The 17,731-nt window shown below is 35.0% G+C and overlaps 1 protein-coding gene across 5 annotated transcripts in view; it reads right to left on the bottom strand.

Moving 5' to 3' along the window:
• Positions 1-2,272: 2,272 nt before the first annotated feature.
• Positions 2,273-17,731, bottom strand: part of Ythdf (YTH domain-containing family protein) — a 68,357-nt gene continuing 52,898 nt past the window's right edge. For 2 of the 5 annotated variants that reach the window (XM_083129896.1, XM_083129899.1), the window contains one exon: positions 16,209-16,250. In XM_083129896.1, coding sequence (XP_082986022.1) covers positions 16,224-16,250 — 27 coding nt within the window. In that variant the 3' untranslated portion in view covers positions 16,209-16,223. Of the gene's footprint in view, positions 2,773-3,507; positions 3,768-16,208; positions 16,251-17,731 lie in introns of those variants that run through there. The other 3 variants (XM_083129897.1, XM_083129894.1, XM_083129898.1) reach the window with 3 other exon arrangements.

The following is a 17,731-nucleotide window of genomic DNA, read 5'->3' as shown; positions in this document are numbered from 1 at the left end:
AAAATATAGCATACTGTATCATAATTGGTATTATAACTCTATATGTAGTGTCTCCAAAAAGTGTAAAAAAAAAAAAAAAAAAAAAAAAAAATCCCTCTTCATTATTAATTTTTACAATTAAGGTAATTCATTTCAATACCTTCAAATTAAAAACAAAGCTATATCTCTTCCTGCCTTTAATATATACCCAGAAGTCAGAAAATATCACACACAAATATTTCCCGTTAAGTTCATTACATGGAACTAGCATTAGACATGTGGATACAGTAAATCAAAAGTCAAAAAAGAAATTATGGGAGGGATACATGTTATGACTTGAAAAAATGGACCCAGTTCAGCACACACACCATTTCTTCACTAAATTACATGATATTGACTCTGTGCCTTCTTGCATGATAATTCACTGCTTTAGCAGCAAGTTTCAATTGTTAAAATCACGTTTTTTTTTTGTTAAATATATATAAGTTTAGATTTCCCCTTCTTTGACATACTTAAATTATTTCAATTGAAAATCTAGTCAAAAGTACCTGATTTGTTCAGCATGCAATACGAAAAGCAATTTTACAAAGGCCATACATTTAACAAAGCTGTTTTCCACTTTTTTTTCTTCTATTTTTTGAGCTTGATCTCTTTTTGGTCAGAAAGATGTTAACTTCTCTGCATTTCATGAGAATTCCAATGTTACTTCCACCACACAATGTTGGCATTAATCTTTCCATATCCACGTCAACAAATATACACACTCGTATCCAGACTTGTAAATACGCACTACCACAAAGTTTACTACCAATTGGTTGAGGTTCATATAAGTTCACTCTTCTGGTCAATATGAGCTAAGACGACGGTGCTTAATGTTTTTTGTCTGTTTGTTTCAGTGTTGCTAAATAATTTATTGCAGTCTTCTCTTCATAGGTCCAAAATTTTTTCACTAATAGAATTTTTTCATGTTAACAATAAATAGCTCAGTCCATCCCTAAGAAAAACAAAAATAATCACAGTAATGACATGGTGAAGTTTTTTTTTTCAGGTTTCCAAACTGGAAAATTGCAAGAAAAAAACAGGTCCCAAAGAGGAGTCCCTCACTTGGCAATCGTGAGAATAGTTCTCTGTACAGTTAAGCAATTATGCAAGGATAATAAGTTTTTTTTGATACTTCATTTTGGTTTAACAAACTTTACTGAAATTGTTCTTCTCACATTTCTTTTTTTAACAACTAAGTCTCTCAAACCTAGCATAGGTTTTCATTATTAAAAAAAAAGTTTAATGTTGAAGGAACACCAGGTTCATCACCACACAACCATTTCTTCCTGCACACGCACACAAAACCATCACAAGAGGCTGAAGTTCTTTTCCTTCCAAATCCCTTCACTTAAGATCTTTGTTGGAAATAGAAACGGTGCACTTAACACTTTTTTTTAATATATTCCTTTGCACTGAATGATGGATTCTTCTTTCACATCACACAAGTCTCATTGTTGCCTACCTTTCTTTCAAGTTAGAATTCATTTTACATATATATATATATTTATATATATATAAATTGGCTATTGTTTCTTTATATATATATATATTATTATTATTTTCCTGTCTAATAAAACAACAACACTGTGGCAATAATATGTCACAGATCCAGACAAGTGGGATCTATAAGACTTGGGTTACTAGAACACAAATAGTAAATGGGTGAATTCACTTTGCCTACATAAGTATTCAAGACCGAAACCACATTGTCATTCTCGGTATACTTGATTTGACAATGACATTGCTCCATCCAGATGATTTGTATTGTACTGGAAAGATCCATTACAGGAAAACAGTGGTGGGTGAAGAAAAAAAAATAAAAGCCTAAAGCAACACCATTTGTGGGGGGACAGCTAGTGGGAAGAAGGGGAACTATAGGAAAAAAGATTACTACGCAGCATGCTGTATTCATTCTAACACACACAATGAATATGCAACCTGTTTTTTTTATTCACGAGACACGAAAAATCTCCATCATCAAAACCAGCAAACAAACACACATACAATGAACTTTGCCTACTGTCGGGAGCTAATACCACAAGATAAGCTTGATGGTAAAAAAACAAAAACAAGGAAGTTAACTACTAAAAAAGATCACACTAAAGTCACAAGGTGATGTTAAAATAAATACAGCAATATATTGATTCTAATACCCATTGTAATACACCACAATCACTGAAGAACTGTTTTGAATTGCATCAGAAATATTAAATCTATTTTGCAATATGCTTTAAGATTATTATTCAAAGAATAAATCAGACACTTTATATATTTTGCAGAACTCATAACATGCTTATTTTTTTAAAGCCTTCTTTCATGGGTGAAAGCAGGAGGGAGGTGTGAATAGTTATTGAAGACCAAAATATTAACCAATTTTTTTTAGCTAATGCACAAATATGCATGTGATGCACACATGCCTACACACATGCATACTCACATACACACACTTTTTCATACGTATGATGAAACATGTAACAATGGTGGAGTAATAAGGCTAAGAGAGGTACATAAAGCTGTGTCCATCCATCTAACCCATGTGCCGGCGAAATCTCTCCCAGACACCACAAATTGACCTGTGGCTGCTGAAGCAGTAACAGAAAAATAAAGAGTGCACTAGGGAATATGTAACCACTAGAAAACAAAAAGAAAAAAATTCACCCACTACAGAAAAATTATGTTATGTTCAAACTAGAACCCATCATATTAGTTCCTGTTTCCTCTTCCACCACGCCCTCTGCCACCCTCACGCTCCTGAAAACAGAGAAAGAAATGCATTACCACTAAATTACAACTGTCTTTTTTACACAATTTCATGACTAATAAAGAGCAAGTTTAAATTTTTATAAAAAAAACTTTAATGTCAGTTTTCTTGGTGATGAATATATTCTGGGAATATGAAACAACTGAATTCTGAAAAGGTTTTAAAGTTTTGAGTACTAACACCACATTCATCTTCTAAACTGAGGGTGTTAGCTCTCAATAGCTACGAAATGTTTACTTGGTCGATATTATGAGAAGAACTATTCATCAATAACATTGTAACTTGTAATATAATAGTAACAAGCGTAGTGAGAGAACCAGAAGAATGTAAATAAAAAAAAAAATGCGCAGTTCGAAGAGCTGTACTTGGGAGTCTGATCAACGTATCCATTCTCCTCGGCAGTCAAATTGAGTCATGTAATCTCCAATCTACTGATTTGAAGGGAGGGGTGGTTATGTTGATCTGACTCCATATAGACCTCTTTCAAGTTCGTAAATATGCTAAAAAAAACTGAACACCACATTTTTGGAGTTATGTTGCTCTGGTTCTCACACAACACAATGTTGTTATACATGGTTCCCATTTCCCCAGACTACTCTGTACTGCTACTAATAAATAAAACGTGTAGTCTTCAGCACAAATGCTATTCACATTAATAAATTTATTCAACACTGATGATAATACATAAACAGAAATGCCATATGAAAAGTATGGCACCCAACGTCTTTCCAACCAGTCCGAGGAAGCAGTGCCATGCATTTTCATTCTTTAACCGTGTGTATGTACAAAATAGTAACAACATTTTTACTGACTCTTCTAATTGCAACTGGCTTTTCCAGTTTCCCACTTCAGTGGAAACCTGTTCGACATACACAGAACACCACAAAAGCAATGCTGACTGATGACACCCGAGTATAGATTCCTCCACAAAGCATGGTCAGATGTGAGTGATAATCACATGACCTGGTGTCATTTTACATGGTGACTGCACAAAGCACATGAAAGAAGAAAGATTGAAGATTAATATGTCAGATCACAAAAATGCCAAAACAAGTTTCTGGTCAGAGAAAATGTCAAGTTAAAGACGGAGCGGGGCGTTTACATCTTCTATGAGAAATACTAATACTTGTAGATGGTATTTTTAATAAACTATATTCGGCTAAATAGTACATAATCTAGAATATACTGAAGGCTCTGGAGCACATTGCAATTGCGACACAGTACTGAGTGCCACTGGTGACCCTGAAAATTTCGCCTGGTTTACTGCAATAGTATAGACATATAGGGGATGTGGGGGTAACGCCCTACACTTTCTTGATCCGGTCGTGAGTGGGGGTTTTGTGATCAACATCATGCCCCTGACCACCTTTACACCCCCAGGGTTTATGTCCAAAATGGTAATGTGTAAAGTGAAAAATTGTATGGCATTTCTCAAGGATAGGATCGGTCCTATTTCCGAGGCATAACCGATCAGATGTGACATCTAGGTCACGAGTGCAGATGTAATAGCGGCCGCGTGAGATGTAAACAATGTATTACTTCACATTTTAAAAGACTGTAACTATTCAACCGAAACAAATAACGTTTCCTATTAAATGGTTTTAGGTTGAGAAGAATGGTGCTGATTAAACACATATTTTACAACGGTAACACTGTTAAGCCTTGTTTCCATGTTAATGAAACATTAAAATGCTGATTTATAGTATAAAAAATATACATAAAAACGTAATGTTTCCACCCTCTAACAGGGTCTTCTGTTAGAGAGTGCAAATGTGTTACGTTTTTATGTATATTTTTTATACTATAAAAGTTTGCCGTAGTCATCATTTTCATGTTTTATATTTTACAACGTTTACTGTACACGTATCGAAGAATATTTTAGTTTCTTTCAATTGTAAACACTGTGCACTCACCATAGTTGGAGTAACTCGATGTGCCTTTCGTGCTGTATGTATTATACATTGTAATCGCAAAAGCTAACCAAACTGTTCCATGAATGCTTTCATGTAAAGTACTTTCTGCTATACGATTTTTGGAAGCATTTACATAGCATTTATGCTAGCAAAAATGTTAAAGGAAATGCTTTCATCTAAAGCCAGCCTTATTTATTGAATACATCCCCCTAACTAGATGAATTAGATATAACAGAAATAGAACACAAATACAGGCATGCAAGTAAATCAAAAACAGTCAACTTCTGACAACTTCAACATTTTTCATAAAATTTCCCTTTCCACTAAAAATTGGACCTGGATTTCCGTTCATATAGCAGCACTGCATCTGCCAAGTGTGGCACAGAAACAGAAAGGAACAAGCTGCGTGCTTTTAAATAGCCACATTCCCACTTTTTCCTTTGCCTTTCTTCCCTTCATCGCATACCAATCAGGGAGGAAACCGGGTCATCAGAAAAGGTGCAATAGAGAACGATCACAGTGGCATACACAAACCAGTCATTAAGTTCTTTACACAATTTTCTTAAAGCTTTTTTTAATAGCTTGCATAATTTATATTGAGCGACTTCTCATGATACATGTATATCAAACCAAATGTACAAAAAGTATATAGAGAATATGTCACTGCTGTGTGCCCTAGAGGCAAAGTTTGATCCCAGTCCCCCTGGTACTTTCTCCAACTAAAAATGTTCAGATGGATAAGTACACACACAATGTATGCCTGTATTCCAGGTTGCATCACCGCAGAAGTACTATTGAGATAGGCTAATTGTTGTGAGTGGACCTACAGTTTTAAGTGGTATCTGAACCATTATGAAATTTACCCATACCAAGGATCAAACATGAGACCATTTGATTACGGAGTGATGGCATAACCACTATGCACATCGCAAAACTAGTGTATTGCATAGCTACCTTAATGTGTTTACTATTTAGAGAATCACAGGTATGTCTAGCTATGATGATGTACTTATTGTGATGTCATTACCTACTAGGACATTACAATGTAAAGATATGCAGGGAATTCAGTTTCCTTATCACATAAATAATATATTAGATAACAATTTGGACAGCAAGAGAGAGAGAGCTTCACAGTATCAAAGAAGCTCATGAAGAAATCTATGTATCATATTTGTTTGTATTTGATTTACGGTACTTCACTTTTCTGCCACTTTGGCTAATCACAACAATGATGATGAAATTAAGAAAGAACAAACACACATGGACAAGACACAGAACACAAAAACTCACAGAACTTTGCCTGCTTTTTCCATGGCGTAGCACATGGAAGAGGTCGACAATTGATGTGCATGGTGTTGAAATGTGTGGTGAGAAGACATTGCAGCACATACACTATAGCTGCTATACATGGGTATTCAAGTGTGATGAATATAGATATAGAAATGAAGTAGGCAATATATTCATACAATAAAAAATAACTGGAAAATTTGTGAGGACAGAATGCTCGTAAGTGGAAAGGTTACGGATAAGAAAATGCTAGAAACACAGCTTTGCTAAATTGTTAATATAATGTCCCTAATAAAATTCTACTCCATTGCTGCTTCTAATATACAGTGTCCAAGAAGTTCCCATACCTCTAGATAGTATATACACACACTTTACATAACAACATACTTGAAAGTTAATAAACTCTCAGCAACAATATAAAAAATACAAATTTAAATTATGGCGATTCAGCCTATGTCTGTATACTAAAAACTTTGTAATAATATTAAACACTTCAAGTCATGAACATCATAGGGCTTGTAATCAGGTTTGAGTTAGTTCAATATCAATTGTCTTGTAAGCGCATGTCAAGTTGAAAATTAAAGAATACCAGCCAATTTACAACACAGCCACAAAATGATACATGCATGACTTTACAGACATACTGTATATCTATAAAAGTACACACTACGTGGAGAGAAAAATCAGCACCTTAGGTTTTTATACTACTTGATGCACCTATATTTTGAGACACCAAGCATAATTTAAATAGTTTCGTACTTCAACATGAATACTTGTCATGTGGGAACTCACTCTGATTTATATTTTTGCACTTTCCAATTCAACAATGCTGGGATATATTACTGTTCTCTCATCATATAATATCAAACATTTTACATCTGATACTATTTATTATAGAGGGGATCAAATATATGAGTGATTATCAGCTGGTAATCGAATATCATTTTATCTATAAAATTACTAATGCATTATTTAAATAAGCCATGTATATAAATTATAACTATATATAAATTATGCCATTCTTCTGCAGTTCTTGCCAGCCTTAGTGGTAGAGGGGTTAGAAAAATGCAGATGTTTCTCTCCTACAACCTACAGACATAGTAAAGCAACACAATATGCAACTCTTTATTGTCTCAATGAAGATAAAAACCAATTGCATGTGTGGTGTTTTTGTAATTAATATATATTAGGGATAGACTGATATGAAATTTTTGCTAGTACCAATAACACTGACTGGCATTTTACAGATCTGATAGAAAATTGTAAATGTTCCTTAAAGAGCTCAAATGGTTCAACCTTTGGAATTCTTTATATGCAACAACTTTAACCTTGGAAAAACAAAATTAATACTTAAGACTTTTACTTTGCAAAACAAGGACATACACATTATAAATTTAAATTTATAAAACTAATAATTTAATGTTATAAAAGTAACAACCGCAGAATTTTGCAGTAATTTATATGCTATTTATAGGTAGATATATGTCATTTTACAGATATATCAATATGTCTGTGTCAAACAATACTGATAAAGTACTAAATAATCATCTGTCCCACACCTAATTTTACATATATACAGGGTGTTCGAGAAGTTTCATACCCCCTACATTATTTTACATAACATATTACTCCTAGACATACTGTATATGACATTTATCTATTATAGCATATGCATCTATTTAATTACAGTACAACATATTTGTAAACTTTATATTCCAGTACATTGTTTGCCCAGTGTGTTTGTGCACCCACACACTAGCCATTCCTCAGCACTGTAACGATGTCTGCTCACATCAGCAACGGTGCAACAACTGACCTTCAGAGCAGGAATGGCAAGAAAACAATGTCCTCTCACACATGTACACTAACTGTTGAAGTTCCAATTGTAATTTGCCATTAATATTTTCTAAATACCAGGTGCATTTCAAAAGTAAGGACGGACTGGTTATAAATATAAGGGTTCTCACAATCTCTAAATGCATCTTCCCTTGCAGAACCCTCATATTTTAATATCTCACAACATACAATTTTAATCTCATCATTACTTGCTGTGTCAACGGCATCCGGTAGTGCAGCGCATCTTTCAACAGCTCGTGTAATCTGCCAGTGCTGATGTCTGCTTCTGTTGGGTCCCTGGTCACGTAGGCATACAGGGGAACGAAGCATCCGATGCCGCCGCCAAGCCTGCTGATGCAGATAGCAACGTTCTCGTCTGCCTTCTGCCAGCTAGCAGCCTGCAGAATGTGTTTCTTTTTTGCCTTCTTGAAACTTTGCAGGAAGAGTGTGATGCAGTAACGGGGAACAAGCTTCACGCTATTAAGCCCACCATAGGTGCATGGCATTTCTCGTCCCATCCCTCTCGTCGAGAAGTTCTTCTTACCAGACTGCATATTGGACACAGCCCTCTAATGCATGGCAACTTGTTTCAAGGGCTGGACCCTCCGATGTGGTGTGTTTGTCTTGTAGTTTTAAATATTCGGCATATTCTTGTTGAATGTACTGATTTTGCTTTCCACATACAAGCCTTTAATCTTCCCAAGCGTTTTATCAAATGTTTTTAGATCTTGTGAAGAGCAGGTCCACTGTCCGTGATGAAGGTTTTAGTACATTCTGACTTTTTAATGTGTTGTGTTTGTCTTGTGCAGCTTCCCTTACAAGCTTGCACTTTTAATTTTTCCCAAGGGGCTTTTTTAACATTTTTAAGTCAGAATTTTAGGTAAGGGGATATTTCCCCACATACGTTGAAGAATGCAAAATGGCTTAAAGGGCCAACACCCAAAAATTTTAATTCAATCAATCAATCATAAATAGATTGGCAAGTGAACTTACTTTTGAAATAGCATGGTCAAGGAACATTAATAGTAACTTACAATTTTAAACCTATATTGGTTATCATCATCATTTTAAATTTTGAAAACTAAAATTTCTACTACTTGAATCACCAAAATGTTTTGGTACACTTATTCAGCAGCTCTTGGGGAAATGATCCACAAAAATTTGTCCAGATGCTATACATTGTGGATGTAACAGCTATTAGTTACATGAGGTGCATTACAAAAATAAGGGCTGATTGGTTATAGAACTGGCAACTAGTTCATTGTTGATTGCCTTTGTGTTACAGTGAGTGATGATACCTGTGAGAAGAAACAATCCTGCCAGTTGTGAATTACGGTTCAACAGTAATGAGTGAAGGAAACTTACAGAAATGGTGTCATGGGTTTAGGGAAGGCCATACAAATGTTGAAACATACCTCTTAATTTAACAATAATTCACATAAACATCTTTCTCAGCCGGGCAGACTTTGAAGATATCTCCTTGGCAGTTTCACTTAGAGGGTATGAATCCAGTTATACAGTTCAAACAATTTTAAGACCAACTATGATGCACACATCATTCTCTGCCAACATTTACTTATCATTTACACAAACTACTTGCACAATCACTGAACCAATGACGTAGGCCCATTGCAAGCCCTGGGTAAACAACATGATCACGACTAAAGGCAGTAACATGTTTCTCATAGAAGAGTTGCTCATTTTTTTAAGTCAGCTTTCTCTCTTTTTTTTTATTAGCAATGAAATTTAATAACTGTTTCTGCTGGGGTAGTAAGTTTTCTGTACCTTTCACAGTTCCTAACTGTAAACCATTTTTGGTAAAAAATATAGAGCTACCACAATCACATGCATGATTCACAATCAAGTTTATTGTACTTGCGAACATTAAATCTGAGGGCTATTCTCAAACCAACATTCGATTGGTTGGTAAACATAAACTTGTCATCACAGTGAGATGCTCCATTACCTATGATAAGCAGTGAAGCAACTCAAAAAAACAAAAACAACCCACAGTTCATTTTGTGCAGTTATGTACATGGTAACAAGTAAATATGGAGCATGCCAATTATGGATGTATCCAGACTTTTCCAGAGGGGGGCAAAACAAAACTATTTCCACATGGGGGAGGAGGCAAACACTTTCCCAGGGAGTACAAGGAATACATACTTTGAAATTGTGGCAATGCTTTATTTTGATTATTTCAAGAGGAATAACTTTTACTTTTCATTCAAACGTAAAAAAGTACAATGATCCAAATGAAATTTTATCACTACCTATTATCCAGGGGAGGGGCAAGTGCACCTCTTGTTCTCTGCTGGATATATACATGTTGTCAACGTCATTTGGTACTTGGCGTGATTAATGTTTCGCAAGTAGGACATTGTTGTGTTGTGCAGGGTGGTATTTGAAGAGGAGATGAGGGAGCATTGGCCCTTTTGGCTTGCTAATATTTGTTACTTGGGGCGAGGAGGGCTATAAATATAATTTACATAATATCCTGATGATTCAAGGTGTATGGTTACAATGTTACAAATTCTGTGCAGGAAATGAATGGGAATACTGATGCCTATGATAAGGGACAAGAACGGCAATTCATTATGACTGATGACTAGGGAACGGATTTTAGGAAATGAAATCAAGTAAAATGAACACATTTTGTTGCACCTTTTGTGAGATTAGCACATTTATCCCTTTTTACACCTCTTTGATGATTCAGCACCATTTTTCTTCCTTTTCTTTCATGTTTTCTTAAAATATTGGACAAAAATAAATTATCTTCACTCTTCTTGAGCAGATGCAAAAAATCCTATAGTCTCATTTTGTAGAGCAGAACGAGAGCTATGAAATGGTATAATATAATCATTGCAGCCCCAATAGTTCTCAAGATAATGTAGCAAAACCCGCGAGAGAAAACAAAAACTTCCAAGAAACCTTTTGGCCAGAACCACACTTCTCTGTGTGGTCCGCATGCATTATATAAAGAAGGTGCAGAAAAAATCATTTTATCAGCACCTCTTAATTTCCCTTTCCTGACCATTCCATATACCCAGGTGTAGTTTGTGTACACTACCCATGTCTAGAGGGTGGGTAATTAGCTGGCAAGTACTCAACACGCTGGCCACTGAGGTGTCTATTCTATGAATAGAACCAAATAATACATAAAAATTGTTATATGTATACAAAATTAGAGGATAAGTGGATATCTTGTGACTTCCCCTACCCTTCTCTTAAACACAAGTGTTCACCACTGCTTCTACCTACCTATTCCAACACTATGTTTCAGGTGGAACAAATTTATTTTTCTTGCAGGTGATGGGGATTGAAGGTGTGACAAGATCTGTGATAGAGGGGACCATATTTGCTTGAATTCTACACTATAAAGTTTTGGACCATTGCTATGAAGGCTGCTACTTCGATGTTTCTGTAGTACTGTTATGTTGTTCCACTGAATTATACGTGATTCATTCCATGCTTGTTCAGATATTCTCAGACCTTCCATTTATCCCTTGTTCACACTGGGCTGATAATGAATTGAAATAAAAATGTGAGTAAGTAGAGGCCAACACCTGCTTCGAATCAACAAAATTCCATACCCTTAAACAACATAGGATGTAGAATGAAAAATAATGCAAATGGGAAATGCGCAATTTGTCTACTATATTTGCCATTGGCTGAACAAAGGACTGATTTTTTGATGGCCACTATTTGAAAATTATGCTGTTGCATGTGCAATATACTTTTTTAAAAAAAAACAATTGAACACTGATTTTGGAATAGCACTTTTAACTGCCTTATTCAACAAGGCCATTTCACTAGACTTCAAACACTACAGCAAATTTCTGAGTTACTTAGACAGTGGCCGCGGTGGCTCAGTCGGTAACGCGTCTGACTACCATGCTCAAGGTCCCGGGTTCCATCCTCGGCCGGTTCAAATCCGGGAACTTTTCTAACGATGGAAGCAGTCCCGGCACCCACCCAGCATCGAATGACATGGGTACCTGGAGGAAACCCTTGGGGGGTAAAGATGGGCAGGGGCGTGATGCTGATCATGTCACCCCCCCTCATGACCGGATCAAGAAAGTGTGGGGCATTACCCCCCACACCCCCTATATGCCTTCATGGCGTGGTGCTAAGCACAGGGGAGCACTTTACTTTTTTTTTTTTTACTTAGAGACAGCACAAGCAAGTGTAAGTTCTCACTACCCAATTTCAAATACACAAGTGCTGTGATGATCAAAGCAACAATAAGTTGTGTGAAAAAAAAAATTCTGACAGGACACTCAATTCTATTGGATGAAGTGAAAATCGTCAGTGACCAAGCTGCTTTGATGAAGTCAGTGCCTCAACTCAAACTGCTGGTTTTCCGAAGAGCTTTCTACATATAAATTTCCTACTTTTCATTCAATAAATTCTCAAATTCTCCTCTTGATGTTGAATATGGTCCTCATAAGAATTAAATTTAGAATACCTACAGTTGAACATTCCTTGGTAACAGGTGTTCCTCGAACACAACCATCTTACAGAAGTTGTAAACACCTCCTCATTTTCATCACAGGCAACCTTATTGTGACAAGTGCCTGTGCCTGAACAATTATGGATACGTTGTTAAAAAAATGGTTAACGGTATGTAGAATCCATTGACAATAAAATGGTATGACAATTTTCATTTGTTTTTTAATAGTACTCAGAACTAATATTTTGGATACACGTAATATAAGAATGTGCTGCCACATGATACACAAACATTTGGCTTTGACAGTGTGATACCATGTCTTGAAGACTAGTACACATACCTGTATCTCTCGCCCCCCCCCCCCCCCTCTCTCACGCATGCACACACTTCTTAATTTCTGCACACAAAATTATAACTACAAAAAAATCACCACAGATTTAATTAACACACTCAGAAAAAATATATTACTGTTATTATTGTGTGAACTGTATTATAATGGTCAATTCAAAAACCTATGAACAGTGAAGAGTAAAGTTTGGATTCAAAATATTTGAAAGAGAATTATGTCATAAAATAAAGTAAGAAATATTTGGCAAGAAAACTTGAAAAGTGTAAATTGTTTGCATTTTGTTGATGAACATTCCATTTCTCCCTCTTAGATGGGTACCAAAGATGAGGATGAATGATGAAATAATGATACAATGAAGCAACCATGATCTGACCAGCACTTTAACCAAGAACATTTGGTGCCTGATTGCATCGCACACTCCACATGTTCCACCAGTTTAAGAAATTATGGATCTTACAAAAAAGAATGACACATATGGAACATATTAATTGATATTCCAATGGCTGATATATGCATACTGATACAATTACAGATATTTCTGGTTTCGTAAAACAAGTGTCTAAATGCGAAGTTTATTTTTCAAAGGCAAAACCATTGACGTCCCCTGCTTACAGGCATTAATTAAGAATGTAAATGAACCATTAATGTTCTTCAATGAACATTTGCAATTTTATATTGAATCACTAGAATATTAGTTGTTGTTACTGATGAAAAGGTTGTCAAGTTCCCCATGCAGATTGCACCCTGTCATGAAGGCACATACATGGACGATCTCAGCCATTCTGGACGACAGTGGCATGCACAAGGAGGTGGGGGTCATACCACCCCCTTTTTGGCCCATAATTCCTACAAAAACATCAATGGCAGAAAATGAGAACAGACTACCAGCATGCCATTATAAACCAAAATCAATTGAGTACAGATTCAAGTGTCTCATCACTAGTGAAAACAGGTCATGCACTGTAAAGCTATCATTACTGAGCAAGATACGTCACATAGAAAAGTGAATGATATGGTCACAACATTATGAATATTCAAAATGCAGAATATACAAATTACAGAAATGAAGATCATCTTAATCATATTGTGTCGTGATTTTGGTGCACAAAATAGACAATGTCTACCACACATGGATAAAGTTATTGAAGTACATCGACATGCACAGCAAATTGCTGTACAATCATCAGAAAAATGTCATTGTTATGGAGTCATTACAATTCCTACAATTTATTTCCCTTTTTGGCAGACAGGTAATGGTAAAAAACAGAAGACAGTACAAGATGCAAGAAGTTTTTTCAGGATAGGGTAAAAATTATAGGAATTTCAGCATATTTTTCAATAAGTTCCTAACAATTTTCTCGTGACTATACGAAGCATACACATGTAAGAGTATTTACAACATATGTATTGTACTTATTGTAATAAAACACACTATTACTAGAATGTTAATTGTTCAGATGTGGTTGTTACTCGTAGTATGCAAAGACCAACCTGTGCTTATGAAGCTTGCACACACATTCATCCAGATTATGGTAAGAAATCTATGATGCAACAGAGGTAACATACAATACTGCAGAAAGAAGAAAATAGTTTTCTTGTACAGGCTTCACATAAATGAACTGTAAGGGGGCTGAGGGTCCACAGAAAACCAACTAAATATTTGACTGAAATGTACAAGTAAATGTAGTGTTAAAGGACAGTTGGGTTCTGTCAGAAAGTTTCAAAGTGCAGGCTTAGAGTACGATCTTGTCGGAAGTGATTTCACCTAGTGCAGTTTGAAAGCACCAATTAAACAAGCAATTGCATGGAACATGCATCGTTGCAGGCTTGAATACTTGACTCGTGCACTTGTTCATTTGTTTGAAATCATGGAAATCGAAAGTCAGCCATGTTGGTTGTAGTTCTTCAAATGTGCAGAAATGAAAGTATAAGAACATTTAAAATGCTATGCAATTTCTATGGTGAAAAACAATGTGCTCTTAGTTTTATCTACTGAGCATATTTGGCTGCAGTCAAAGTGCAATTCCAGACTTTCACTTCCAGTCCAAGACTTCCAAGACTAAACTGCAAGACCATTCTCGGAGGATGTTCACTTGCACCTTTCGGACAAGGTCTTAGTACAATGTGTACAACCAACCATTCAAACAAGGAAGGTGCACCATGGATTCATGGCAAGCTTTAGCAAGGAAACACCACTGAAACAGACATTATTGAGATGAGAACCAGAGCTGTTTACAACTGGAGGATGACTGGAAGAACACAATCAAGACAAGATAAATTTTCAGTCATCACGCAGTAAGAGTTGAGCTCTCCAAAAAAGTCTGAGTTCCATTGCTCTGTGAAAAATGGCCAATATCATACTGACCTTCCATATTGACAATTTTGTAAGTTGTTCTACAGGTGGTTACTAGATATTCAAAACACCCTATACATCACAAGTCAGGACTGTTCATGTCATTATACAATGAAGGGACTTGATGAATGTCTGGAATGATTGAGAGAACAAGCCTCTGAAGTAATGGGAGAAACTGAGACCAACAAATACCTGCATGGAAACGGCAAAACAGCCAGAAGAAAGAAGAAAAAAAGAGAGAGAGAGAGAGAAAGAGAGAGAGAGAGGGGGGGAACTGTTAGGTTGAAATTTAACCCATTAAGAGAATTACAATCAACAAATCTTAACAATTACCAATTACAGCATGTTATGTTAACACACAGGCTTTCTTTAAATGTTGAAATATTTGCATGAAATAATACATATACACAAACATAAATACTTGTAAAAAGATACAAAGAGAAATTTCAATTGTGAAAAAATATGTTACAATAGCAACTACACAAACATATAAGGTTGAAACATGATTGGTCTAAATTGTATATACAAACACAGTAACAAAATTACACACAGTACACAAATAAGATCTCAGATGGACTTAAAAACTCATTTGGCTTGCAAGAAAAGATGTTTGTCATACATATACCACACACAAATAAATACATTAACAGTTGACACCTTTATGTACATATTGTCATCACATAGTGTATGTCTCTATAAGTATAATTAATAGTCATGTAGAAAAGTAATCATAAATGAATTTCAAAATAACTGTTGAACATTTCATTATTAAATGTACATATTGAAAAAAATTGTACATCAATAACAATCTTACACTTTGCATAGAATCTGAAAATAAATTACAGTAAAATATATGTTTGTTGTGAGAGTGTCTGTGTGTATCTTAGTACATCCTAGGATTCACACACACACACACACACAAAAAACTTAAAAGTACAATTTTTAAAGCTTTTCCTCAATACACCCTGAATGTAAGTCTGCAATGGAAGTACAATCACTGATAAAGTTGTTATGTATAACAACATATATCTGCCCTCAATAGTATGTTAAAGTACACCTGATAAACACCTTTAAAATAGATTTTTCATTATGTAATTTGCTTTGTATTTTTTAAATGCATCCAGTGGCAAATGTTAACCTCATTTTTTTTCTATTAATGCTTCAGATCTCACACACACATACACACAACTTTGTTCTAATGTGCACATTTTGTAAAGTATGGAATGAGAAAAATTAAAAACATACCTTGGTTACATAAGCAAACCAAAAGTGAAGTACTGGAAGAATTAAACGAAAATATAACAATTAGTTATATATTCTTTGGGTTTTGGCTTTCTTTATTTTGTGATCATATTCATTAAATTGATTTAAATTGTTCAGCAATTCATACATAGTCATCAGGGGAAAAAAAAGACACTTCTACATACTGACTCACTTCACCAGATGGTGAAGTGTCTCTTGAACCCTCTGAGCAGGGAACGGATTTATATGTAGTAAAAATGTCCTAAATATGTAAATACATATTTAGTTATTATCATCAATGTAAGGAGTTAAATATGGACCTAAAATTGTAAAAAATTACCTTTCTAATAATATTAGACCGTACAGAGCTACATATAATTCAGTACACTTACATTGACGTTAATTGAAAAACAACACAAAATGTGTTTTCATTTTGTGTTTCCAAAACAATGAATAAAAAAAACGAAAATGTTCGAACATGAATTTTCTCCTGTTGTCTCCTAAAATGGATTTATATTCACTAAAACTGCATTCAATATCGCGAGAAGCAATGGAAGTATATTTAGAATTTGTCAGTTATTCACAAAAAATTCACCCAACTCTTTCGGTATAGTTATTGCGCAAATATGGAGAATATGTTGAGAAATGTTCAGAAATATGTAAATATTATATAAAAAATAACAAAAATATGTAAAATATGAGCCAACACCTAATATATGTACAAATATGGAAAATAAAAATTCAATTCTTAGAGTCTACATGCCATGATGCGCAAAGATAATACAAAATATAACTGATTTCAGCTTCATACATAAATACGTATTTGCATATAAATCCGTTCCCTGCCTATGAATATAGATTAACTTCAATAGCACAATAGATCTATTATGCAGCATTCTTTTCTTTACACTCAGGATTTTTACTGACTTACACACTGTGTTTCAAAGTACATGCAATCTTAACTTAGATCACTTATAATGTGAAAGCTGTAAGAGAAATTGCCGTTAAAATGTCACTTTTCACTTTGCCCATAAAATTACTATTCTACTATATTTTACTAAGTCCACCCACAACATGTTCATTATCCACAGATTAACATAGTACACAACACAAACCTCCAAATTATGATCTACCAAAATTTTTTCTCTTCAACATTTGCTCTCTTCAAAAATCAACCTCAATTGTTTTCTCCACAGAGCAAAGTTCAATTAAGAGTATTCATTTTATGGACAAGGTGTTATAATGTGCAAATGCAGTATAAATATATTTTACAACTTTCACGTTATAAGTAATCAAAGTTACAGATGCGCGACGTTTGAAACATTTTAAAGAAGTTTTCCTGCGAGTGTTAAAGTGATGCTGTATAAAAGATTACGGTTGTTTGGCTCCAACCATAGAGTAAGGCAAAATGCAAAAATGCATAACACCATGCAAGGGAGTGAGTTATCCAGGATCTTGGTGTGTTATTTTTATTGTAGATGACTGTACATGCACACACTTTAGTGAGGGAGCAATG

Source organism: Lepisma saccharinum, chromosome 10 (assembly GCF_977018435.1).
Source record: "Lepisma saccharinum chromosome 10, izLepSacc3.1, whole genome shotgun sequence".
Taxonomy (NCBI): domain Eukaryota; kingdom Metazoa; phylum Arthropoda; class Insecta; order Zygentoma; family Lepismatidae; genus Lepisma; species Lepisma saccharinum.
The sequence above is the reverse complement of the archived record's forward strand: the minus strand, read 5'-3'. Positions and strand labels throughout refer to the sequence as shown.